Source organism: Suricata suricatta, chromosome 16 (assembly GCF_006229205.1).
Source record: "Suricata suricatta isolate VVHF042 chromosome 16, meerkat_22Aug2017_6uvM2_HiC, whole genome shotgun sequence".
In the NCBI taxonomy this organism is placed as follows: domain Eukaryota; kingdom Metazoa; phylum Chordata; class Mammalia; order Carnivora; family Herpestidae; genus Suricata; species Suricata suricatta.
Window position 1 is genome coordinate 58,929,619 of NC_043715.1, and position 27,212 is coordinate 58,956,830.

The 27,212-nt window shown below is 48.3% G+C and overlaps 1 protein-coding gene and 1 long non-coding RNA gene across 6 annotated transcripts in view; one reads left to right on the forward strand and one right to left on the reverse strand.

Annotated features, from left to right (window-relative positions):
• Window positions 1–26,803, forward strand: part of ZNF8 (zinc finger protein 8) — a 38,147-nt gene extending 11,344 nt beyond the window's left edge. For 3 of the 4 annotated variants that reach the window (XM_029926393.1, XM_029926392.1, XM_029926394.1), the window contains one exon: window positions 1,014–3,223. In XM_029926393.1, the coding sequence (XP_029782253.1) occupies window positions 1,014–3,034 (2,021 nt within the window). In that variant the 3' untranslated portion in view covers window positions 3,035–3,223. Of the gene's footprint in view, window positions 1–1,013; window positions 13,328–19,192; window positions 19,320–19,625; window positions 19,722–23,110 lie in introns of those variants that run through there. The other variant, XM_029926395.1, reaches the window with a different exon arrangement.
• LOC115281135 lies at window positions 2,739–12,949 on the reverse strand. 2 transcript variants are annotated; one of them, XR_003904105.1, is made up of 4 exons: window positions 12,684–12,949; window positions 12,207–12,281; window positions 8,115–8,328; window positions 2,739–3,772 (listed from the first exon to the last, which is right to left on the reverse strand). It is a non-coding gene; the product is annotated as an uncharacterized LOC115281135 (long non-coding RNA). The 2 variants fall into 2 exon arrangements; XR_003904106.1 differs by lacking the exon at window positions 2,739–3,772 and adding an exon at window positions 5,984–6,127.
• Window positions 26,804–27,212: the final 409 nt, after the last annotated feature.

The window sequence follows — 27,212 nt, forward strand, 5'->3', positions numbered from 1 at the left end:
TTATTTCTGGCTTACCGCCAAGGATAATGAGTTTCGGAAGTTGCTGGTTAGTGGAGCCCAGTTGCAGCCCAGCCTAGCCAACCACACTGTTTCAAGGACAACAGTGCTTTTTTGGGTGTCTGTGGCATTGATTATGGAGTGGTGAAAGAGTCTTTTGTCTGTGGGTAGCCTGAAGAAATAGTAGAAATGGCATTAAGAATATGAAGTCAGTGTGGATGTTTGGGATCCTGTTTCAAGATCCAGAACCAGAAAATAAATAAACTGATTCTGGGTCAGTAATCTAGGTCAAGGCACCATTAGGCTCCTGTATTAATTTCCTGTGGCTGCTGTAAAATTACCAGTTGAGTGAGTTCAAACAACACAAATTGACTCTTCCACAGTTTTGGAGGCCAGAAACCTGAAATCAGTACCATGGCAGCAGAGTCATGCTCCCTTGGGAGGGTCTGGAAGGAAATCTGTTCCTTGTCTCTTCCCACTTCTGGTAGCTGCAGCATTCCTCGGTTTGTGCCCACATCACTTCAGTCTTTAAGGCCAACATCTCCAAATCTCTTTGCTCCATGTTCATATCACTTTCTCTGTGTGTGTCAGATCTCTACCTCCCTTTTATAAGGACACTCCTGGTGATATTTAGGGTTCACACAGATACTCTCCCTATCCCAAGTTCCTTAACTTAAACATCTGCAAAGGCCCTTTATCCAAATCAAGTACCATATTTACGGTTCCAGCAATTAGAATGTAGGTAGTTTTTGTGATTATTGGGGGCTGTATACCTTTAGACCCAATTCTTTTTGTGGATTTCTCCTTTATTCTTTACTCTTCCCTGCTGATTCTTATTTCTCTGCTCCTTCTTTGGGGACCAGTCCTCCTGACTCACCTCTTCTTTATCTTTGTTTTTTATACTGCACGAAATTACAATCCATGGGTTAGAAACAAACCCAAAGATTTGGTCTCCTTCATCCCATCCTGTCCCTCTAACACATCTCCAGTAATTCAGTGTTTTGGATTTCTTTCAGACTGGAAGAATACACTTGAAAAGGAAGAGTCAGCTTCCAAAGAGGATATTGCTGTGGAAGAACCATTCCACAACATACAAATGAAATGCGTGCAGCAGGAGGGCCCCTGTTTGGTGTCATCAGGAGAAAGGCAGGATTGGAGGGACCAGCTAAGGGAGCACCAGGAGGACTCTTTGAGTCAAATGATATTCACCCCAGAAAGACTGTTTGCTCAAGGGAAACATTGTGAGCATGACTGTGGGGGAAGTTACCTGAATTTAAGCCTCCTACCTCCAGCATTACCCACAAGAGCACATTTCCATACACTTGACTCACAGGTTAAAAAGTTGAAACAGAATTCAGTTTTCATGAATCATGAGAAAGGCTGGGCTGATCTGAAGCTTCATGAAAATCACCAAAGTCCCAGAGCCTTCTGTCAGAGCATTTCCTTGAGTAAACTTACAAATGTTGAAATGAGAAATAAAAAGCCTTATGAATATACTGTCAGTAGTGACTCTTTCAACTATGATACCTCCCTTCGATACCATAATAGAATTGTTTCAGCAGAGAACAGTGATGACTGTACAGACTGTAGAAACATCATTAATCATAGCATGTCTCTGAATGAACACAAGCCAGTGTGTTTTAGAGAACTCCAGTATGAGTGTGACAGATGCCTTGTACAAACTGAAATAAGCGATCCTGGAGAAGCACCACTTGGATGTGAGGAGGAATGTCATGCTTTCCGTGAGGCCTCATCTTTTACTGACTGTGACATCATTAGGACGGGAAAGAAGCCACATGCATGTAATCAGTGTGGAAAATCTTTCAGCTGTTGCTCCAAGCTTGTTGTACACCAGAGAACCCACACTGGAGAGAAGCCCTATGAATGTTCTCAGTGTGGGAAGTCTTTCAGCCAGAGCTATGACCTTGTTGTACACCAGAGAACCCACACTGGAGAGAAGCCCTATGAATGTAACCAGTGTGGGAAATCCTTCACCCAGAGTTCCAAACTTATTAGGCATCAGCGAACTCACACGGGAGAAAAACCATACAAATGTCACGAATGTGGAAAATCTTTCAGGTGGAACTCTAACCTTATTGTACATCAAAGAATTCATACTGGAGAGAAACCTTATGAGTGTGGTCATTGTGGAAAGTCCTTCAGCCAAAGCTCTGACTTTGTTGCACATAAAAGGACCCACACTGGAGAGAAACCCTATGAATGTAACCAGTGTGGAAAGTCCTTCATCAGAAGCACTCAGCTTATTAGGCATCTGCGAATTCACACTGGAGAAAAACCATATAAATGCAATCGGTGTGATAAAGCTTTCACTGGGAGCTCTCACCTTATTGAGCATCAGAGAACTCATACTGGAGAGAAACCTTTTGAATGTAATCAGTGTGGGAAAGCCTTCGCTGGGAGCTCTCACCTTCTTTCACATCAGAGAATTCATTCAGGAGAGAAACCATATGAATGTAATGACTGTGGGAAATCTTTTCGGCAGCGATCACAACTTCTTGTGCACCAGCGAACCCATACTGGAGAGAAACCTTATGAGTGCAGTCATTGTGGAAAAGCTTTCAGCCAGAGGTCTCCCCTTATTGTGCATCAAAGAACACACATTGGAGACAAGCCCTATCAGTGTAACATGTGTTTTAAAGCCTTCAGTCAGAAGTCACGCCTTATTGAACATCAGAGAACACATACTGGAGAAAAGCCCTATGAATGTATTGAGTGTGGGAAAGCCTTTAATGATCGGTCAACTCTTACAAAACACGAAAGGACACACACAGGCGAGAAACCCTATGAATGTAATCATTGTGAAAAGGCCTTTAGTCAGCGATGTCAACTCATTAGGCATCAGAGAATTCATACTGGAGAAAAACCCTATGAATGTAATGAATGCAGGAAAGTTTTCAGTTATAATACATCCCTTATTCAACATGAGAAAATTCATGGGAGAGAAACTCTGAATAGTCGAGATGGGAAATCTCACTGCCAAGCCTTCTTTATTAGAAATCAGGTGACCAAGGTATGACTCTCAGAGTGTGCTCTAATGGCCACACGCATCAGATTTGCTTGGAGTGTTCACTGAAACTGCGCATTACCAAGCTTACCTTGATCTACTAGATCAGAACCTCTGGAAGTAAAACTCAGAAGTCTACAATTCCCAAGAGCAGCACAAGTAATTTGTATGTATAATAAAATGTGTTTACTTCTGCATTGAGATGAGAAACTATGAACATGATCCCTGATTTAAAATTTCCAGTCAGAGCTCGTGACGGAAGGTAACAGCCCAGGTGAATAGCTCCTTACGTCTAACATCCCACATTCAAAACTTGCAGAAGGAAAGCAGGTGCTCAGTATAAATCACATCGTTTGATGTTCTGGGCACAGTGAGACATGCTTACCAGTTGGGTTACAGACAACACTCTAAAAGCCAAGTTGCCAGGTGCCAGCCAAAGGCCAGGCCAACCCTGAAAACGAGACCTGGTAACAGCTGGAGCCTGAGGCTGCCAGTGTAGTCGCCTTTGTCAAGCTCTCAGGCCTCTTCAAACATGAATATGTTAGCAGTATTCACAGGACCTGTTCCATCACTAGCTCAGACGACTGCTCTGGCTGCTCAAGTGCATAAAGCACACGGTTCATAGAATTCCAGCTTGATACTGGTTTTCAGAACCACACCTCCACACCTTTGACTCGATGCTTCTTGCCATGATTTAGTTTGTAGACTCGAATCCCATCTGGACCACTCCAGACTTGAATGACACAGTACCTTGATAAGAGAACAAAATAAAAAAATACTATATTTTTTCTCCTATAAATACCCTAAACATAAAACATGAATTTATGTTTAAACATTCTTTCTTTAAGAATGTAAGCTCCAGGCCCAACATGGGGTTTGAATTCACGACTCTGACATCAAGAGTGACATGCTTTATCATAAGTCAGCTGGGTGCCCTGTTGTGTTCAACATTCTTAGAGGCACCTGGGTGGCTCAGTGGGTTAAGCATCTGACGTCGGCTCACGTCATGATCTCACGGTTTGTGTGTTCAAGCCCCGCATTGGGCTCTGTGCTGACAGCTTAGAGCCTGAAGACTGCTTCAGATTCTGTGTCTCCCTCTCTCTCTGCCCCTCCTCCACTCATGCGCTGTTTCTGTCTCAATAATAAATAAGCATAAAAAAATTAAAAAAAAAACATTCTTAGTAATGTTCAGGTCAAGTTTACCAGCTGCAGGCATGTTCTTTCATGGTATTTAATGAAAGTCAGCATGCCCAGCATGGTGTGGACTTAAGATGACTCTGAAATCCACTAACTAATGTACGTTTGTCCTTCTGGGGGCTGTGAAAGCTTCCGATTTTCTTTCAACATCATCAGGTCTTAGCGTCTTGGTTCTTGAGGATGTGATGCTAAGGCTGTTTGGATCTTGCCAATTGGCTGTCAACCAGTGTGTTCTATGTATATATTACTGAAGAATTATTTACACCATTCATATTCACTGTTGTAAGAAATGGAACTGATGGAGGAGTTTCTGGGTATTTAAGTCTTTGCTCTATTTTCAGGTTGTATATTCCGTTTTCACAATCTGTCCTCTTGTCCCCACAATCCTGCTTGTCGTCCACATAAGTACCAGAGCAGTGTCTTCTTTGCAGAGCCAGCGCACTGAGCTCCTCTTTGGTCTTCTTCAAGTTCTCGGTGCAGAAATCACCCAAGGAGATCATCATCATCATGTCACCAGTGCATCTGTCGCCTGCTCCTCCACACCACTGGTGGCGGGTTGCAGATCCCACAGAGAGAAACTCAGTGGGAGTTCTTGCTGCAGGGGTTGCAGACAGAGTCAAGACAAGGAGGCTCTGGTAACCAGCAACACCCGTTATGGTTATGATGAGCCGGACAACACCCCTTTCTCCACAGACTCAACTGCCAACCCCAGTGGACAGAGAGTGTGAATAGTAAATTACTGTAAGCAGGCTTGAGCCACTGAAAGTTAGGTCTTGTGTGTTAGTTCAACAGAACCTAGTCCATCCTGACTGATACCATCTGGCACAAAAAATATGTAGTTTAAAAAAATCATTCTAACCAACCCCGCCTTCCACAAACATACAAAACGTCAGTTCATGAGGGTAGGCCTGCGGTCTGCTTCACTACCAAACAGTTCCTGGTACGTAACAGCTGTTCTTTGTTCCATGAAGACGTGTCATAGAACAGTTTATCTTGTCTTGTCGTTCTTGCACACTAGAAGGATGAGGAAGGATATAGGAGCAGATTTGGTGAAGAATTGGATGAGATTAGACTCACTAGTCATATTCAGTGAGTTTTCCTTAATGAACATGCTGTGTGGTCTGCGGGACTCATGCCCACCTCTCTGTTCCTCAGCTCCCTCCCGTTAGAAGAAGGATGTTATCCAGGTCTCACGTCCTACTGCCAAGACTGGAACCGATCTCCTGACTTGCAGAGAAGAGGGTGGGGGACATGTGAGATGTTAATCTTACTCTCTCAGGGGATGGGGATCAAGCAGTCACCCCGTGAGTGGGGTTTCAGGGACACAGGGTGAGAGGTCAAGACTAGGCTGGAACTATGATCTCTGGAGGGGAAAATGAAGTGTCACTCCAAGTCATAGAGCCATGCCCAGCTGTGTTCTCAGACATGAGATGGGGCATGGGACATGTGGAAAGAAACCGTCTAGCTGGAGTTGGAGAAGATGTGGATTGATGGTGGTTTCTATGTCTCCTGCACACGTGGGGACCCTTTGTACACTGCTGGGCTCAAAGGGAGTGAGAAGGGATCGCCCTTTGCCTGCTGCACAGTGAGGCCAAAGATCCAGCCATCCCAGGTAGAAAACAGCTTGTCCGTTGGTCCAGATGTGAGGGTTCACATCTGCCCACTTCATAGCAGGACCCCTTCCCTAGCAGGTCTGGGGATTACAGTCACCCTGTCTCCTGACCCTGGAAATGCTCTGCTCCATTGGGGCTGCCTACCCCAGCAGTGTTCCTGGTGTTTGGCCACAGCTGTGCTGAGCGCCCTAGGAAGATGCTCAAAGAATCCCAGCGTCTTTCTCCCATGAGCTGTGAGGACAAGCTGATCCTAGCTGCCAGGCAGAGGGCCCAAGCTGGGTCTGCCCCAAAGAATCTGAAACAGAGAAGGCACCTAATAATGCTGGATGAACTCCTATAGAATGACCATATGACAAGCAAAGGGTCTGAAATTAGCTGGAAAAAGTAAAGCCAAGACAATCCAAAGTGCTTAGAAGGATTCAAACATGGCCTAGTAGTAGATACATAGATCTAACCTAGGGAAATGCAAACTTAAAAGGTCAGTCACTGTTCCATGCCCATTGGCTTTGCAAGGATTCTTTTAAAATTATAAAGTCCATACATCAGGGGTTGGTGAGGGAGATACACTGATGCAGAAGTGTCAAGGGGTATAGTTTCTGGAAAGACCCCGCGGTATGAAGAACTTTACAGGGTTTTAGACCGCTTGCTTCAATAACCCTCTCTGTTCTGCAGAGGGATATTTTATGTTAATAAAAGTTAAAATCTACAAAAGATTTTAAATGACCACTAACTTTTAGAAATGGTGCAACTAAAGGGGCACCTGGGTGGCTCAGTCGATCGAGTGACTTTGGCTCAGGTCATGATCTCACTGCTCATGAGTTCAAGCCTCACATTGGGCTCTGTGCTGATAGCTCAGAGCCTGGAGCCTGTTTAGGATTCTGTCTCCATCTCTCTCTGTCCCTCCCCTGCTTGTGCATGCTCTCTTTCTCTCAAATATAAAATAAAACATAACAAAAAAAATGGTGCAACTGAAAAAATGGTAGAAATACCAGGAAAAATGGGTAAATCTACAGTCATTTGAGGAAAGTTTAACATTATTTCTCTCAGAAGAAAAATGGCTGTTTAAGTAGATAAGTGATTCACCACGAAATGATTAAGAAGCTTGGCATTAACAGTCACAATAGTTATATTCACACACCCACACACACACACCCACACACACACACACACACACACGTGACCAAGTAAATTTTCCAACAGTTTAATGTGTCACTACTGCCACAACTCAGTGAGCCCTTTCCAACACTGACAAGAGTTTCTTCACATCAACAAACGCTCCTCAGTGATTGCCTTGATCATGAGCTTCTCTCTCTTCCCCCTTTCTCCATGTGGGGTTCTGTTATTGGCCCGTGAGGCCTTCGGTATCTCTTCACCTGGGCTATTACTTCCATCCAGATATCCAGCTCTCTCTGTTTTTGTTCTATCCTGAGCTGTTGCTTCGGCGGCTCTCAACAGACACTGTCCTCCAGGCCAGTTTGTCTACTGAGGTTCTTAACCTGAAAGTCATTTTCTCAGCCCCAGAAAGTCCCTATGCTCCATCTGGAGATCCCACTCCAAGTAGATGCAGAGGGACCAATATCTCAATACAGTTGTTTAAAATAATAAGGAAGAGGGGCGCCTGGGCGGCTCAGTCAGTTGAGCATCTGACTTCGGCTGAGGTCATGACCTCACAGTTTGTGGGTTCGAGCCCCGTGTCGGGCTCTGTGCTGACAGCTCAGAGCCTGGAGCCTGCTTCCGATTCTGTGTCTCCCTCTCTCTCTGCCCCTCCCCTGCTCATGATCTGTCTCTGTCTCTCAAAAATAAATAAATGTTAAAAATTTTTTTTTAAATAAGGAAGTGCCTTACATGCTTGTCTGGAAAGATTTCTAGAATATTGTTAAATGAATAAAAGCAAGGTAAAATTCAATGTGTGGTATAACAGAGTTAAAAAATATTTATACATATTTACTTGTGAACGCATAAAGTGTCTCCAGAAGGACCTCTAAGAAACTAAAACTCATAGTTGCCAGTGAGTAAGGAAGTTGGTGGTGGGAGCCAAGGACAGAGGAAGATCCCACCAGATTCCGGCGCATACCTTCTGAATTTCAAGCCATGGGAATGTATTACTTGTTTAAAAACGTGTTTGTTATATTTTTAAAAACAATGATGAGGGCCTGAACTAATAGAGCAGGAGAGATTTTTAGGAGGTGAAAATCCACAGGCCACAGACTCATTTTTCTAATCCTGTGTAATAAACACCCCAAATGTAGTAGCTTAAAACAATGACTTCTTGACTTTCTTACCGTTCCAGAAGTTGCCTGGGTAGCTGGGTGGTTCTTTTCACTTGGGGCCGCTCGCGTGGTTTTGGGTACACGCAGCCGGGGCTGGAGCCACGTGAGGGCTCCGAACGAAGATGGTGCTGGCTGCCAGCTGCGGCCCGGCAGGGGCTGACGACTGGGGCGCTGACATCCGACCCCTTCACGTGGCTGACGGTCCTCACAGCATGGAGGCTGGGTTCTAAGAGAGGATGTCCCAAGAATGAACATTCCAGGAGACCCAGGCAGAATTTGCAAAACTTCTTATGATTTGGCCTCAGAAGTCACCCATCATCACTTTTGCTACATTTTATTGAACAGTCAGTCAGAGTCAGCCCAGCCATGGGGAGGGGAAATAAATCCCGCCTCCTACAAAGAATTCGGGGCTACCTTTAATCCACCATGGAGCCTCAGTGACCCACACAAGTGTAACAAAGAGAAAGGGATTTTTCTCAAAGAATCTTAATCTTCTGTCAGATCGTGATATGGAAAACCACATAGGCTGAGGTGCCGTGAACGAGTGAGCCTGGGCACGGGACCAGAATGTGTGCTTGCGGACAGCTTACACCGAGGCCCCAGGCGACCTAAAGGGGAGGTGCCTGCCAGGCCAGGTAAGGACAAAACGTGCTATGTGCCTAGATTACGGAAGTTTCACAGGACAGTTCTTTGAGCGTGTAGAGTCTTGCGTTTTCTGTGATCTCTGCCTGGGACACTTTCTACTTAAATACCCCCATCGCTCCCACCCCAATCTCCTTTAGACCTCCTCCCACTTATGGCTTTTCCCTTCCTCAGAAAGATTTTCAGGCACATAGAGGAATGCTGTGAGAATGTTCTAAAGGGATTTTAAGAAGAAAGATGTGGGGTCACCTGGGTGGCTCAGTTGGTTGAACATCCAACTTCAGCTCAGGTCATGATCTCATGGTTCATGAGTTCAGCCCCATGTTGGTCTCTATGCTGACAGCAGAAGCCTGCTTCAGCTTCTGTCTCTCTCTCTCTCTCTCTCTGTTCCTCCCCCAGTCACACTCTGTCTCTCTCTCTCTCTCTCAAAATTAAACATTAAAAAATATTAAAAATTTTGGGGACAGCTGGGTGGCTCAGTCGGTTAAGCGTCCTAGTTGGGCTCAGGTCATGATCTCATGGTTTGTGGGTTCGAGCCCCGCGTCGGACTCTGTGCTGACAGCTCAGAGCCTGAAGCCTGCTTCGGATCCTGTGTCTCCCTCGCTCTCTGGCATTTCCCCACTCTCTCTGTCTCTGTCTCTCAAAATAAAAAGATAAACACATTAAAATATTTTTAATTAAAAAAATTTTTAAATCAAAAATAAAATATCATCCAAAAGCTATTTGGTCAAAGAGGAAAATAATAAAAAAAGCCGATTTTGTATAGACAAAAAATTAATATACTCCATATCAAAACCAGAGGAATACATACAAAATTATTATTAAAGCTTGCTTTTATTTTTTATTGTGCATTTATTAAAGATTTTCAACAAAAGAATGTTACTTTTAAAAACATTTTTTAGGGGCACCTGCGTGGCTCAGTCAGTTGGGCGGCTGACTTTGGCTCACGTCATGATCTCATGGTTTGTGAGTTCGAGTTCCTCGTCAGGCTCAGTGCTGACTTCTCGGAGCCTGGAACCTCCTTTGGATTCTGTGTCTCCCTCTCTCTGACCCTTCCCTGCTCATGCTCTGTGTCTCTCTGTCTCAATAATAAATAAAACATTAAAAAATTTTTTAATTGTTTACTGTTTATTTATTTTTGAGAGAGAGACACACACAGCATGAGCAGTGGATGGGCAGAGAAAGGGGGAGACACAGAACTGGAAGTGGGCCCAAGGCTCTGAACTGTCAGCATGGAGCCCAAAGCGGGGCTCGAACTCACAAACTGTGAGATCTTGACCTGAGCTGAAGTTGGAGGCTTAAGCGACTGAGCTACCCTAGGCGCCCCAGGAATGTTTTTGTTTTAATTTTTTTTTAATGTTTATTTATTTTTGAGAAAAGAGAGAGAGAGCTGGAGAGGAGCAGAGAGAGGGAGAGGGGGACAGAGAATCCGAGGCAGGCTCCAGGCTCTGAACTGTCAGCACAGAGTCTGATGCAGGACTTGAACTCACAGAAAGTGAAATCATGACCTGAGCTGAAGTTGGACACTGAACTGAGTGAGCCACTCAGGCACCGCGAGAATGTTTTTTTTTTAAGTGTAATTATTTATTTTGAAAGAAACAGAGACAGCACAAGTGGGGAAGGCTTGATGCGGGGCTTGAACTTACAAACTGTGAGATCATGACCTGAGATGAAGCCAAGAGTTAGATGCTTAAACGACTGAGCCACCCAGATGCCCCAGTGTTAATTTCTTTTTGAGAGAGAGAGAGAGAGAGAGAAAGAGAGAGCGCACATGAGGAGGGGCGGGGGGGGGGGGACAGAGAATCCAAAGTGGGCTCTGCACTGTCAGCACAGAGTCCAACTCGGGGCTCAAATTCACAAGCCCTGAGATCATGACCTGAGCCGAAGTCAGACGCTTAACCGACTGAGCCACCAAGGCATCCCTGGTGTCTTTATAAAAAGAGGAAAATTCCAGACAGATATGCACACAGTGAGAAGGCATGTGAAGATGAAGGCAGAGATATTCAAGCCAAGGGATGCCAAAGACAGCTGGGAACCCACCAGAAGCTGAGGGGGCGTAGAGCAGAGTCTCTCTCTCTCTCTCATGCCCTCAGAAGGACCAAACCATATCAAAATCTTCTTTTTTTTTTTAATGCTTATTCATTTTGAGAGAGAGACAGAGCCTGAGCAGGGGAGGAGAAGAGAGAGGGAGACACAGAATTCAAAGCAGGCTCCTGGCTGAGCTGTCAGCACTGAGCCTGATGCGGGGTTCAAACTCCCTGTGAGATCATGACCTGAGCCAAAGTCAGACGCTCAACCGACTGAGCCACCCAGGGGACCCATCGAAATCTTGATCTCAGACTTGTAGCCTCCATAATTGAGACAATAAATTTTTGTTGTCTAAGTCACCCAGTTTGTGGTACTTTTTTATGGTAGCCCTACCAAACAAATACACCATTTTGTTTTGTTTTTTAAACCGCTACTTTATGGAAAATAACTCCATTTTCCAAAACAAGTAAATATTAGTGAGATGAGTAGCACTGCTTGTATTTCTGCAAAGCTCTCTAATGTCTGGCTTGATGGAAGGCCGTCGGATTTCCATAGCCTGCTTGTGCCTTTGAGACCCGCAGAACTCAGTCCTAACCTCTGCCCTAAGAAACAACTGGACTCGCGCACGGCTTCCAGCAGCACAAGGCTGTGTCCCTAGAAAGACACCAGCCTCCCAGTGAGATGCCTGCCGACTGCCTCCCTGAGAAGTGCTGCCAGGAGAATCTGCTGTTTGTTCTAGCAAACACCCAACGAGAGCCTCCTGACCTCTCTTTCCTACAGTATTTACTAAAACAAGAGATTAGAATTGTGAATTCATTCTCTCTCTTTGAGAGGTCTGTATATCCTCCAACTCAGAAGGTCTTTCTCAAGAATCTGAAAGCCTTTCCTTTGAAACAAAATGGTCAGGAAGGAGAGGGCTTAGTCTCTGTAGGAGGGAGAACCCTAACTTGGATGATCACGAGCTGGCAGCACATTGGCTCCATCACACTGACACTGATCAACACTTTGTAGTTTTCCACATAAGCCCTGCTCCCTCTCCCTTCTGATTCCCTCATTCTTTTCTAAAAGGGTTGAGTGTTCACTTTGCACAAATGCAGGTAGAGTTCAGTGCTTTCCCCCGCTGTCAGCAATTACTGAATAAAATGTTTTCACCATGTTAATCGATGTCTATTTTGTTTATCTATAACACTTCCATTCTGTCGCACTATTACTCATCCAGAAGCCTCTGGAAAACTCTATTGTACATTTGTGAGAAAACGGGAGTGGTGGGGAAAGCTATTATTATGAACTCAGGGATATTTTTCCTTCCTTTTCAAGTTTTTATTTAAATTCAGGTTAGTTATGGTAAAACTGGTTTCAGGTGCAGAATTTAGTGATTCATCACTTACATATCTTACATATAACACTCAGTACTGAACTTAGTTTTGAACTCACCAGCTCATAGGGTCTCAGGAAACCCCAAGGTGTCCCTGGCCCACACTTTGAGAACTACTCCAACAGACAAACACCCTATAATATAACCAAGGAAAAAACAAAAATATAAGTAGAAAATTAAAAATTAAAACACTAGGGAAACATCATGCATTGAAGTTTCAGCACTATTAGAACCAGGAGGAAAGTTGTGCCCAGTGACTCATTCCATATACACACGGGGCTGCTCTAAGATAACGGACTCAACCCTCTCTCTTCTTTTCCATCCTTTTGGGGCTGCTGCAGAGAGGAAGACAATCCCCTCCTGGGACTTCTCTGCCCACTGAGAAGGGAATACTGCCTGGAAATTGTGTGGGTACACAGGAGTGGCCGCATTCAGTCTCCCGGAGACTGCCTGACTCACGGTTCCCGCAACAGCTACTGTCCCCTGCTCAAGTTAAGTGAAGATGCCTGACAAACGCCCCTCCTAGTACTGCTGACCTTGCCGCTAGGCCCTGGGCGGGGTGCCAGGGAGACGCCCAGCATTGCCAGCTAGGACGCGGAGGCCCCGGTCTCAAAGCAGGGCACCCCATTTCCGCGTGGACAGACGCACATCTTCAATATGGGCTGCAGGAACAAAGCCCATCTAGGCGTCGCGACCGCGCAGACGCGAACCCCCAACTGCCAGGCTGGGAGGACGGACAGTCCCCTACTACTCGGGTGCCCTGGGAGCCGGCCCGCGCGCCCCACCACGCAGTGGCTACTGGCCCCCGCCCGCCTAGCACCGCCTCGCCGGGGTGTCTGAGGCAAGAGCGCCCCCAGTGGCCGGAGGCCCGAAGGACGGGCAGTCCCATTGGCCCGAAGCCAGAAGGCTCTCATTGGTCAAAGGTTCGACGAACAGAGACTTCTATTGGTCAGGCGTTGCGGGGCGCCGCACAGCCTTCAGGGAGTTGTAGTCGCAGCGTCACCAGCGCGGCCGCCATTGTCCGGCGGGCGGTGAGTAGAGCGGTCCCTGAGGTGGGGGCTGCTCTCGGGTTTACGGCCGCTTCGGGCTTTTGTCCCCGGCCTATCGATCCAGGATGAACCCCGAAGAGGAAGCGACAGCACTGGTGATGGCTAAGGGGCTGCCAGGAGAATGGCTTCAGGTAAAGTCCTAATAATAGTAACGATTGCAGCGGGTCCGGTGTCTCCCGCAGGTATTGGCCCTTTAACCCTGGCGGCGCACAATGAGCAAAGATCCGGGCCTTGTCCCCCTTTACACATGAGAAAATCGGGGTGCAGTTCGGGGCGCGCTGACTGGCCCGACTGGTGAGGGTGGAGTTTGGATTCGAACCCAGGCCATCTGGTCCCCCAGTGCGCATGCTCTGCTGGTACTCCGGTGTCCTTGTTCTGGGTTGGGGCTTAGTATCATTCCCTAGGACGGGGCTGGCCCGGCTCCCGCCGATAGCTTTCCCCGCGAAGGCCAGCTGCTGTGTGACGGTGTCAACCGAGGGCCGAGATGGCAGGTATTTCCGAATAGAGATGCTTTAAATCACGGAGCCAGCAACCCCGCCCCCGGGCCCCTGCTCCGCGAGGCCCCTGGCCAAGGGGCTGGACACAGTCTCTGAGGGTGAAGACAGGTCACCAGGCACCGCGTTACTGGGGCTGGAGTGACTGCCGGGGGCCCCCTCCCACCACCACTCCCCCGCGGGGGCCTGGGCGAACTGCGCACTGGGCGGTCCGGGCCTGCCAGGCCATCTGGGAAGGTGCCTTATTCAAAGCTCCTGCAGTTCTAGAAAAAGTGGCCGCTCCCTGTGTTCTCCATAAAGTGCTGTCTCCACGTGGCAGAAACCAAAAACAATACATAATTCCTGAAGCTCCACATCTTTGAAATTCTATACTTATAGTGTTTTTCGTTGTTGTTTACAAGGCTTTGCATTATTTCAGATTTAGTATGCAAAGTGAGACTATTGATAATCTTAGATTTGCATGTTTTCAGATGTGTGTTATTGCAGATTTGCATTAAATCACACTTTGTAGGTCACCTAGGTGGCTCGGTTGGTTGAATCTCTCTTTTTTTTAATTTTGTTTGTTTTTATTTATTTTTGAGAGACAGAGGGCGAGTGGGGGAGGAGCAGAGAGCTAGGGAGAGACAGAATCTGAAACAGACTCCAGGCTCCAAGCTGTCAGCACAGAGCTTAGCGCAGGGCTTGGACTCACAAACCGTGAGATCATGACCTGAGCGGAAGTCAGACACTGAGCCACCCAGGTGCCTTGAGGGTCTTACTCTTGATTTCAACTGGGGTCTTCATCTTGTGGGTTGAGTTTGCGTCAAGGTGGAGGTGAAGCCGACTTAAAAAAAAAAATCACAGTCAAGTCTGCTGTGGATGGAGGGGCGGAGCAGAGAATGAGCAGTGTCAGAATAAAACAGTAATTAGGGCAGTCAGACAGATTTTATTTACAAACTATTGCAACAGAGGGAAAGAGACTTCAGTATAGAACTGGACTCAATTCCAAAGACTGCATGTAAAAGTGGGAATTTATAGCTGGATTCGGGGATGGGTATAATTCTTGCTAAACTGACCTAGGGATTCTTGCTGAAGCAGGCCAAGTGATCAGACATTACCTGAAGGATTCTGTGGGATGAGGACTTTGAAAAGATATGGAGAGGGATCAGATATGGTGGGTGGGGATTCTGACTAAACCAACTCTTTCATGAAACTGCGTGATGCAAAGTGGACACAGAAGACCACAGGTCAAGGCCTGGTTGAGAAAAGGGTTCAGAGGAACCAGACTCTCTCAAGAAGAGTCTATTAGCAGTAAGAGAAAGTATATTAGTTATCTGTTGCATGTAACCCAAAAACTTAGTGGCCTAGAAGAACAAAAAATATTACCTCCGTTTCTGATAATAAGAGTCTTTGAGTGATTTAGCTCGTGGTTCTGGCCTGGGTCCATGAGGTTACCATCAAATGTCAGTGTGGACTGCTGTCATCTGAGAGACTGGGGCCGGAGAGACCACCTCCAAGATGGTTCACTCACATGACAGTGAGCAGTCCCTTCCCATGTGGGCCTCTCTCTGGAGCTGCTTGAGTGTTCTCACAACATGGCATCTGGCTTCCCAAAGAGTAAGTGATTCACGAGACAGCAAGATAGAAGCCCCGATGCCTTTTGTGCCCTGGGGTCAGAATTTACACACTGTCCTTTGCACAGGTCAAACCTGCACAATATAGGAAGGGTCTGCACAACTACACAAGGACTGGGGACCGTTGAGGGCCGTCTTGGAAGCTTGACATCACAGGAGGCAAGGAAGCGGAGGGCTTTGAGGTCCAGAGTATAGCTTCCTGTGGCTGCTGTAACAGAGTCCTGCAGACTTGGTGGCTTAAATCAATACACATTTATTCTTACAGTTCTGGGGGTAAGACGTCTGAGATCAGTTATACTGGGCTGAAGTCGAGGTATAGGCAGAGCCGCCCTCAGAGAATCTAGGGGAGATCAGTTTCCTCGCCTTTTCTGGCTCTAATAGCTATAGACCTTGTATTCCTTGGCTGATGGCTCTTTGTCCACCTTCAGAGTTGGCAGCATAGCATCTTGCTTTAGTGGTCACAGTGCCCTTTGTCTTCTGTAGTTAAATGTCCCTCCACCTTCCCCTTAGAAGGACCTTTGTGATTGTATTTGGGTCCCACCCAGATAATCAAGGATAATCTCCCCATCTTAAAATCCTTAATCACATTCACAGAATCCCTTATGCCATTTATGGTAACATTTACGGTTCCAGAAACTAGGACCTGGGTATCTATGGGGCCCATTACTCAGTCAACCATAGCCATGCTGGAAAAGGTCATCCTGTACCCAAAGGTGAGAAGGAGACATTCAAGATTTTTTAAAAGCAAGAATGGCTTGGGTTTGAGAAAAAAGATTGAAGCATCTGGGGGGTGGGGGGTCGGAGAAATACTGGCAGCTAACTGGGATGCGGGGGAGGGGGCCGCTGACCAAGCTGATGCCAGGGCGCCCGGGCAGCTGCGGGAGAGTGTGTGCAGTAAAGGAGTCTGACAGCCCATCCCTCCTGAGCGCCAGTAGCTGAGGGAGAGGAGGGCTGCAGGGGCCGAGGCGGAGCAGCGGGGAGGCTGAAAGGCCGGAGAAAGCAAGGAGTGCTCTCCTGCTAGAATTCCAGGAGGCGACGTGAGGGCCCCTGTGATGCCACTGAGAGCTCCTATGGCCTGGAGAGGTCAGTTCTCAGGGGGCCTGGTGCCTGGGCTGTTCCTGCAACCCACGCAGGGTGGGCGCTGGTTGAGGGGTGAGGCGGGGGAGGCAGGAGGCGCAGGCAGCACGGGTCCGGGCTGGAGGGCCTTTTGAGTGGGATGTGTAGGACATGAGGGCAGGAGCAGAGACCTCTGTCCCCAGCAAAGGGTTCTCATGCTTCCTGCACAGTTTTTGTCAGAGCCATATGCCACTTCTTTAAAATTTTAAAGCTTTTTGTGTTTTTCTTAAAATATTCCTTTATAATTGAGGTATTTAGTAAAGTGATTTTGATTTGCATTTCCCTGGTAGCTAGCGATATTGAGCATCTTTTCATGTGTTTATTCAGTATTTGTATATTTTATATTTTCTTTGAAGAAATACCTATTTAGATCCTTTGCTCTTTTAAAAAAATTTTTTATGATTTTTATTTATTTTTGAGAGACAGGGAGAGTGTGAGCAGGGGAGGGTCAGAGAGAGAGGGAGACCCAGAATCTGAAGCAGGCTCCAGGCTCTGAGCTAGCTGTCAGCACAGAGCCCGATGCGGGACTCGAACCCACGAATTGTGAGATCATGACCTGAGCCGAAGCCGGAAGCTTAACCAACTGAGCCACTCAGGCGCCCCTTCCCTTTTTAATTGGGTTGTCGTTATTATTGAGTTGTAAGAGTCCTTTATTGTCCAGATACAAGTCACATACCAGATTTGTGATTTGCTATTATTATCTCCCAGTATGTGGATATTTTTTCACTTTATTTATTTATTTTAATTAATTAATTATTTTTTTAATGTTTTATTTTTGAGAGAGAGACAGTGTGAGCAGGGGATGGTCAGAGAGAGAGGGAGACACAGAATCAGAAGACAGGCTCCAGGCTCTGAGCTGTCAGCAGGGAGCCTGACGCGGGGCTCGAACCCGGGAACTGCGAGATCATGACCTGTGCCGAAGTTGGACGCTTAACCGACTGAGCCACCCAGGCGCCCCAGTTACTTTTTTAATTTGAGAGAGTGAGCACGGAAGTGGGGGAGAGGGACGAAGGGAGAGAGAAAATCCTAAGGAGACCCCACGCTTAGCAAGAGCCCAACGTAGCGCTTGATCCCAAAACCCTAGGATCATGACCTGAGCTGAAGCCAGGAGTCAGATACTGAACCAACTGAGCCACCCAGGTGCCTTTCTTTTCACTTTCTTGATTGTGTTCTTTGGAGCACAATTTTTAGTTTTGATAAAGTCCAACTTACTTATTTTTTCTTTTGTTGCTTGTGCTTTTGCTGTCAGATTCTACGAATTCTTTGCCAATCCAAGATTAGGAAGATTTATCATTATATTTTCTTATAAGAGTTTAATAGTGATAGCTCTTACGTTTCTCTTTTATCTATTTTGAGTTAGCTTTTTATATGGTGTGACGTAGGGGACCAACTTTATTCTTTTGCATGTTGTCCTGTAGAAACTGTTTTACAGCCACTTATTCCCCATCACAGCCCCCAGGAATGGTTCTTTGTAGACAGGAAAGCATGGAAATAGAAGTGGGTACCTGCTCTGTGCTTCTTGAGGAGGAAATGGCAGAGTCAAAACTCAGATCCAGAAATACGTAGCTTCTGACAGTGGCCACACCGAGCCCACAGAAGGGTTTCATTTGTAGGACATGTTGTAGATACACTGCATCAACTTATAAAAATTAAGTTTTCATTTAAAAAAATTTGTTTTTTAATGTTTTATTTATTTTTGATACAGAGAGAGACAGAGCATGAGAGGGGGAGGGGCAGAGAGAGAAGGAGTCACAGAACCGGAAGCAGGCTCCAGGCTCTGAGCTAGCTGTCAGCACAGAGCCTGACGCGGGGCTCGAACCCACAAATGTGAGATGTGACCTGAGCCGAAGCCGGAGGCTTAACCGACTGAGCCACCCAGGCGCCCCAAGTTTTCATTTAAAAATGTGGCCTGATTTCTAGCTACTCACTAGAGATTGGAAGTTCTGACTGTATGAGGCCTGACTTTTCCCATAGTCAGTTGGTTCTACGTCCCCATAGTGAGTTGGTTCTACGTCCGGCCTCCCCTTCAAATATTACCCATCTCACAAGTTAAGTACCTTTGTAGGCTCGCACAGTAGCCCACTTCAGTCCCTGGTGAGACTGTCTGGTCCCTTAAGATAGGTGAGGTTTTTTTTTTTTTTTTTTTTACATTTCTTTTATTTTTGAGAGCATGAGCGAGGGAAGGGCAGAGAGAGAGGGAGACACAGAATCTGAAGCAGGCTCCAGGCTCTGAGCTGTCAGCACAGAGTCCGACACAGGGCTTGAACTCACGAACTGTGAGATCATGACCTGAGCCGAATCAGCCGCTTAACTGACTGAGCCACCCAGGCGCCCCAGGATAGGTGAGTTTCTGATTCCAGCTATAAACCTCTCTTTTCAGGGAGGATAATGAGTCTTGCTTTGACTCTGAGGATTATTTAACATATCAGTTAGATGTTACTGTGTGACAAACTGTCCCAACGCTTAGTGACTTAAACCAGTAATTGTGTCTTTAACCCAGAGATCTGCAAGTCAGCAATCTCTGTCTGCACCTACACCTGTCTGAGATCAGCTGTAGGTCAGCCGTGGCTGGCTGGATCTTGCTGGGATACTCCATATGCCCTCACTGCACAACCTGCATGTGACAGTCCAGTAGGTGCCCAGGGAGGTCTGACTCACATTTCTCAGAATGTGCACTCTCTCAGGACACTGGCCTACCGTTCCATTCTTCCTTCCCTTCCTAAGAGCACTGATGGGGCAGTCCAGCTGATCAAGGGTGTGTGTGATGTTTCAGGAGCCGGTGACCTTCCGGGACGTGGCTGTGGACTTCACCCAAGAAGAGTGGGGGCAGCTGGGCCCTGCCCAGAGGACCCTCTACCGTGACGTGATGCTGGAGACCTTTGGGCATCTGCTCTCTGTGGGTAAGGGCTGCTTCCCCAGCTGATGATCAGATTTCTACAGTGACTCATTCTTCATGGGTTATAGTTCGTAGGGCCTCTGGTATGAGGACTTGACCTTGGGCTGGGGGTGAGGGATCTTGCATTCTCATTCATTGTGGTACATATAGGCGGGGCGGGGGGGGGGGGGTTCTGCCCCTTTCTGTCCCATTCCAAAGGTTTTGCCTTATTGTGAGATGTCCTCGTGCCCTATCAGAAGTCTAGGGCTGGATTCTGAGCTGGTTCTCTCTGTGCCAGATCCCCACATCCTGTGTCTTTCCCTTGTTCCAGGACCTGAGCTTCCAAAACCTGAAGTCATCTCCCAACTGGAGCAAGGGGCTGAGCTGTGGGCAGCAGAGAGAGGCATTGCCCAGGGCCACTGTCCAGGTGAGAAGCTGCCAAGTGGGAACTCCCAACGGGGGCAGCCCAAGAGGTGACTGCAGGTGTGCTGCATGGAAAGGGTGTGTGTCCGGGTCCTCAAGACCCCAAAGATCCAGTGATGACAGTGAAATCACTGGAGGACCTACTGCACTGTCACATGTAGGTTGTGTAGTGAGGGCATATAAAAGTATCCCAGCAAGGGATGAGGAGGAAAGTGGGCAAGGAGAAAAGGCAGAAGGCGTGAAGCCCAGAAGCCAGCCAGCATTCCAGAGTTCCCTCCTAGTAGAGTCACACTGGACGTGCCTGGTTTCCACAGCAGTGAGTTGTGACAACACATGAGGAATGTTGGCTCCCAGGGAAGCTTGTTAGAGGCTCATAGAGGCTCAGCACCAGGGTCTTTTATTGGGTGCTGGTCACTTAGGTACCCTGTGCCTGGCACCGACCAAGATTCCAGGTTCACCATAAACCATAATGTTGGCACAGTTTGGGCACTGTGAGCCACCCTTAATCAGTCAGGGTGGTGGGAACTCCCTTGAAATCCAAATCCCCATGCACAGCCCAGCGCCAGTCTTGAAAACCGGCCCCTCTAAGGATGGCAGCCCCAGCCCGCCCTGTTAGCTCTTCTCTGCCCACAAGGCCGGCAGCCTGCTTCCGCGCTCCCCGTCCCTCTCAGCCGAGCTCTCTCCCCGGGCACAGAGACCGTCCGCCTCTGCTCCAGCGGCCGGAATCCCCCTCCTCCTCCTCCTCCTGTTTTCTCTCACCACCTGCCCGGTGCGCCTTTCCACAGGGCCATTTCTAATAGGCCAACTTGCCCTCCATCTTCTCCATTTTATTCTTTCACGTCCAGATTCTGTAAATCATTCTCCACACCCTTGTGTTCTCTTAGCAACAAGGATTGTATTCAGCTGTAAATATCTGAAAACTGGATTAGAGTGCTCAAAAAAAAGAAGGATTTTTTCACAAAGCAGCCACTGCTGCCTCTGGCTCAGTATTCAGTGATGCCACTGCTGACGGACCTGATTCTTCCGGCCTTGCCTTGGGGTCCCAGCAGCTCTGGCCACCACACCTGTGCTCCGGGCAGGGGGTGTGGATGTGGGAAGAAGAGTGCCTTTGGACCCCTTTTATGTGGACAAAGTGCAGATTTCACCCTTGGAGGTCTCCTTGGCCAGGACTGGGTCACATCCACCTGCCCGTACCCCACTAGGGAGGCTGGAAAGGAGGCCTAGATTGTCATAATTGGCTTATGCCTGTCACATCCCTTCTCTGGGACTGGCGCATCGGTACCCTGACAACATTCTGGAACGAGTGGGTTATGACGATGGGATGCACAGCGAGTAGTACCTGCAGCTCGGCCTCCCACCGGAATGCCTCTGACGCCACCCAGGGCCTCCCAGCCTGCAGGAGATCACAGGCACCCCCACAACAAGGGATAGCCTAGTACCCGAGCGCAGGGGTGAGTCTGCAGCAGACGCAGGAGTGCCGTGTCTCCTCCGAGGCAGAAGAGCCTGAAGTGCCCCATACGTTTGACGTCCTCCAGTCCCCAGTGCTGGCCTGTACCCCCAAGCCCTGAGCTAACTCCTGCCAGACTGGCTCCCTTCTGGATGCCATGGTCCCAAGCGGACCATAAAATTTCACCATGTAAAATGTACAGTTTAGTGGTTTTGAGTATATTCATAGATTATATCCATCACCATTGTCAAGTTCAAGGACATTTTATTGGCTCCAAAGTCACCAGTTAGCAGTCCCGTGTTTTGTTTCTACCCATATAACACTTGTGACACCAAATGTTTAGGTTTTTTCCACACTAACAAACAGTTCTCCAGTTCTCCCAATACTAGCAGGGTGCCAAAAATTAAGTCCAATTCTGACACTGTGTAGCTGGAGTTAGTGTAGACGCCACCACCTGAGGACTGCCTCCACTTCAGATGCCAGTTGCCAAGTCAGGGCATCCCATACCTCTGACTGACGAGCTGTTAGTCAGGGGTTCCCGTGACCCCCCTCCTTGGGTTCGGTAATTTGCTTTTACAGCTCACAGAACTCAGGGACACTATTTATTAGTGGGGTCTACTGGCTCTGGAGGTGAAGAGAAGGGCCAAGGAGTGTAGTCAGCCTCCTGAAGCTGGAAATGGCATGGAAACATTCTCTGCCAGAGCCGCCAGGAGGAGTCCAGCCCTGCCTCGATTTAGGACTTCTGACCTCAGAGCTGTAGGAGCAGGTGCTCACCGAGGGCGCTGCATTTGCCGCACGTGACAGCAGCCACAGGAGGCCGATGGCCTGGCCTTCGCTGCACTGTGTGCAAGGGGGGAGCCTGTGTCTGCCTGAGAGCAGTTTTTGTTCTGGAGGATTCTGGGACCTGGGCTGGTCCTCCCAAGGTGTCCTGTAGACATGAGGGTACCTCCACTTGGGGATCTGACCTACCAACCTTCGGTTTTCTAAAACCGAGCTCCTCGTCTGCCTCCAGGCCTGCTCCTTCGATGGTTTGTTCAGTATCTGCCTCCCCGGCTCCTGAGAACAAGGCCTTTCATGTGTTGGGGTTGCAGTTTCTCCCTAGCTTCAGGGCCAGACAGTGAATATTGTAGGTTTTGTGGGCCAAGTACAATCACTCTTTGGTTTTTGTCCTCTCTGTAGTGAATTAGCTTAAAACAACACCCGTTTATTATCTCACATTCCTGTCAGTCAGTGCTGACTGGTGTGTGTGCTCCAGGTCTCCCCAGACTGAAGTCAAGGTCCTGGCTGGGCAGGGAGCTCCAAGAGAATCCAGTTCCAGGCACGGTCCGGCAGGATGCAGGTCCATGTGGCCATAGGCTTGGGCCTCCTGTTTCCCTGGAGACTGTCGTACAGGAGTTGTTCTCGGCCTTGGGAAGCACACCCATTTCCTGACAGAGGTCCTCCTGTGCAGCCGGCCTCCCTTTTACCTGCTTCTGCTTTTAAAGGCTCTGGGGGTTACTTGGGACCCACCCTGATAACCCCGCATCTTCTCCCTACTTTAAGGCTTCAGGTCAGGTCCTGAGTCCCCTGCAAAGTGCCTTCATAGCAGTGCCTGGATGGGCGTCTGATCACACAGCCAGGGACAGCTTTAGAATTCTGCCTGTCTGGGTCATATGTCCTCTTTTTTTCCTACAGCCCTTATGTTTTTAACATAAGAAATATTCATATTTGGGGTCCGTAGTCTGCCAGGCCCGTCAAGGCCAGTACCTGGGCCTGTGGCGGGTAGTCGGGAGATTTTTGTCGAAGGACTGAGAGCAGGACACTTCCTGCAGACGAGGCACTTGCTGTCTGCGCAGGAGCAGAACTGACACTTTCCTAGAGGTGGGAGGAGTAGCAAGGATGCAGGCCCAGCGTGTCCCCTGTCTGGTTTTTCCGCCAACTCCCCCGGCTCTTTGGTAATCTTTTAGGCTGGGAGCCCGGACCTGACAGCCTGGCGTCACCCAAGGAGCAGGGCCTTCCTGAGGAGGAGCCGTCCCGTGTGGCGGAAAGGGAGGGCTTCCCGAGGGACGCTCCGTGTGCCGCCGCACTCGGGGAAGGCTGGGAACGCGAGCGCCAGGTACAGGTGCCCGAGGAGGAACAGGATGATTTGAGGCAATTGGAAGGTAGCCTCAAGGGAGTGCCAGTTCAAGACAAAAGCTGTGAAAGTCTGAGACCTGGTCAAAATGGTGTCCAGAGTTCAAACCCAAATCCGTCCTCAGAGACTTGTAGGAGAGACTATCTCTGTGATTACGACTCACAAGCTATCGACCCGGAAGGTGACTCAAGCCTAGTCCAGCAGACAGGCTCCTCTGGCGGAGAGCCGTGTGACAGCAGTGACTGTAGCAAAGCTTCCGGTGCGGCCATTCCGGTTACGGAAGTCACCCGAAGCCAAGGACAGGATAAACCCTACAAATGTACAGACTGTGGGAAGTCCTTTAACCATAACGCACACCTCACAGTGCATAAGAGGATTCACACGGGAGAGAGACCTTACATGTGCAAAGAGTGTGGGAAGGCCTTCAGCCAGAACTCCTCCCTGGTTCAGCATGAGCGGATCCACACGGGAGACAAGCCCTACAAATGTGCCGAGTGCGGGAAGTCTTTCTGCCACAGCACACACCTCACTGTCCATCGCAGGATTCACACCGGAGAGAAACCCTACGAATGTCAGGACTGCGGGCGGGCCTTCAACCAGAACTCCTCCCTGGGCCGGCACAAGCGGACGCACACCGGGGAGCGGCCGTACGCGTGCAGCGTGTGCGGCAAGGCCTTCTCGCGGACCACGTGCCTGTTCCTGCACCTGAGGACACACACCGAGGAGAGGCCGTACGAGTGCAACCACTGCGGGAAGGGCTTCCGGCACAGCTCCTCCCTGGCGCAGCACCAGCGAAAGCACGCCGGCGAGAAGCCCTACGAGGGCCGCCAGAGGCTGACCTTCGAGCAGGCGCCGGCTCTGACGAAGCGCGGCTGGGCCGAAGCCCTCGGCTGCGACCCACCTCTGGGCCCGGAGGGGCGGGCTCACCGAGGCGACAGGCCTTTCAAGTGTACCCTCTGTGGGAAGGGCTTTCTTCAGAGCTCGCACCTCATCCGACACCAGGTAACGCACACCAGGGACGGGTCCCCGGGCCGGAACCGGCGGCGGCTCGAGCAGTCCTTCGCGCGGGGCTCACACCTTGCCCGGCACCAGCACACGTGCGCCGGCGAGAGCCCCGGGGGCGGGGTGAAGGCAGGGCAGCCCCCGAGCCGGGCGCTCGCCTTGTTTGACATCCGTGAGATCATGCAAGAGAAAAACCCGGTTCACGTCATTGGGGTTGAAGAGCCTTCCGTGGGTGCTTCTGTGTTGTTTGACATCAGGGAGTCCTCGTAGGAGAGAAACTCTACAGCTGACGTATGAACCACGGGCACAAAAATGTGCTAAGTCCACACAGTGCGTTCACGGAAGGGGGCCGGGGGTAGAAAGGTCTAGGGCGACCTCTGATTTCTTAAAGAAATGGTGCTTCCCGAATACCAGAGATTGAGGGTTCTCCAGTCTGCCAGGGCCGGCGCCCTCTTTAACCACAGGCGTTTTGTGCTGTTCCCTCTGTTACTGCAAGATGAATTCCGAGGTAAGAGAACCTACACGTGTGTGTTGGGAAAAACCGATATACGGCCCCTTTCTGTAAAGCATGATTAAAGCAAGAGTAATTTACCGTAGCGTAATGTAGACTGAGTTGGTGTGGTATCTCTCCACGTGACTGTGTGGGCCGTTGAACCTGGACACCTGGGGCATTGCCGTTGCCATCCCGTGTGTGGGACACGGCGTTGGTCATGGAAATGGTCCGAGGGGCATTCCTGTATGGGATGCGATTTTCCTAAGTGGTGACGAACTCTTGCAAAAGTATTAGAGAAAGCAAAATACCATGGCATTTCTGGAAAATTCTGTATAAATCCTAAGCGTGCAGGAGTTGATTTGTGTTTCTATGTGAAGTTGACTTAGGATTTCAGTTCACACATGACAGACTTGTACACACGTGTGTACACAGTCCATGGGAGCCGTCTCTGCACCTCACGGTCATCAGAGCACACTTGGCCCCCACCCACATGTCCGCCACACTCATGCCCAGAGCAAAAGACAAAGAGGCCCCCGCGAAATTGTGCTGCATTCCCTGGACATGTCACAGCTCCTTTTGAAAGCCGTTGCCTTGAAATTGCCAACATTGCTTAAGGCAGAGGTTCTCCATCAGGAGTGGACTTGTCCTCCAGCGGACATTTGGTGATGTGTGGAGACATTTTTGGTCATCTTAACTGGAGGAACAGAGGGGTGCCACTTGGGAACTAGTGGGTAGAGGCCAGGGGTGCTGCTAAACACCCTCTAATGCCCCAAACTGCCCCTCAACAAAGAATTAGCCCCAAATATCCCAAGGGAAAGAAACTACAGCCAACTTTTTCCAGAGTCTAAATCGATCAGGGCTGCACCAACAGGCGTATACCTTTGGTTTTAACAAATGGTATCATTAACTGATTTATACACAATGTGTCTTATAGTAGTCTTTTTTTTTTTACCATTTTGCAGCATTCCTAATTGGTGTGGAAAAAGGAAGGGAATCTACTTATTTTTCTGAGTAATCTAAATTTTAGCATTTTATCATGGACGTCGTAAAACATGGGTAAGCCCCACTTGTGACCATTCCTCCTTGCTTCCCCATTAATAGTGTGGGGTGCAGCTTCAGGAATGTTCCACCTATCAGTGCCCTGTGGGGAGAGGAGCCCCAGTGGTAACTCATGGTTCTGGCAGCTGTGGAAGCCAGGCCTTCAACTGCCCCTTCCCCTCCACCTTGGCCCCCAAAATGGCAGCTCCTGAAGGGTCCCAGAATGGCTGCTGGGTGGGCTGAGGTTACAGTGGCCTCAGCTGGTAAGCCGGGAGCAAGCCTGTCACTCGCCTCCCTCTCCAGGCAGCAGAGATGATTACAGATTTTTCATTTTTCACTTCGGGTCACATTTTCTAGGCATAATGTTCCTCCTGATTTCCTTAGAGATGCTTTGAAACAGATAAGCTCCTCAGGGGAAGTTACTCTAAACTATGGAATCCATGGCTTTATCAGCTTATAAAAGTAATGCAAACTCTTTACTGGAAAACATGGAAAATACACAGAAGTAAAATTGAATTCCTCATACTTCACTATCCAGAGATGGTCTTTACCGCAAAGATTTTGTTACTCTCCCTTGTAATTTTTTTCATAACAATATAAATGTATACATACTGTGTACACTAGATCTTATACCATAAAAATATTTCTAGTTGTGTTGTTTTAGGAAATTGGAGTCCTTTCTTGTTCTCTTGTAATGCCTGCTTCTTAACTGGTTTTGGGTTTTTTTGAGCATTTTCCTCTGGCCATGAATTTCGTGTAGCCTTTGAAGTTACTTTTCAGGAGGGTTGTAGGAGCGTGACCACCTAGCATTTTACCAGCTTTGACTTTTATCCAAAAGTAGGGAGACTCTTCTACATGTTACCATGGGGAGTAAAAATGGACTCAGCCTCTGTGAAGGGCAGTTTATCAGTTGCCACCTAAAATTATAAACACACACGGGACTCCTGGGTGGCTCAGTGCATTAAGCTTCAAACTTGGGCTTAGGTCATGATTTCGTTGGCTCATGAGTTCAAGCCCCATGTCGGGCTCTGTGTTGACAGCTCAGAGCCAGGAGCCTGCTTCTCAGATTCTGTTTCTCTCTCTCAAAAATAGAACATTAAAAGTTTTTTAATGAAAAAAATAAAATTAAAAATACAAACTCTGTCACAGTAAACCTGTTGCTGGGAGATATATTTGTACGTTGTAGACTGTATATTGTTTCACTATGGTGTTGATTTCAGAAGTAAAAATTTCTAAACAACCTGTGTCCACCCTGGGGAACTGGGTTAGTGATTTCTGCGGAAACGGAGAATGACAAACAGTTTTAAAAATGGGGACTGTTTTTATGTACTAATATGGGAAAGAGCTCCAGAAAACTTTGTTAAATGAAAAGGTGTAAAACAGTATGTAAAGTATGTTTCCA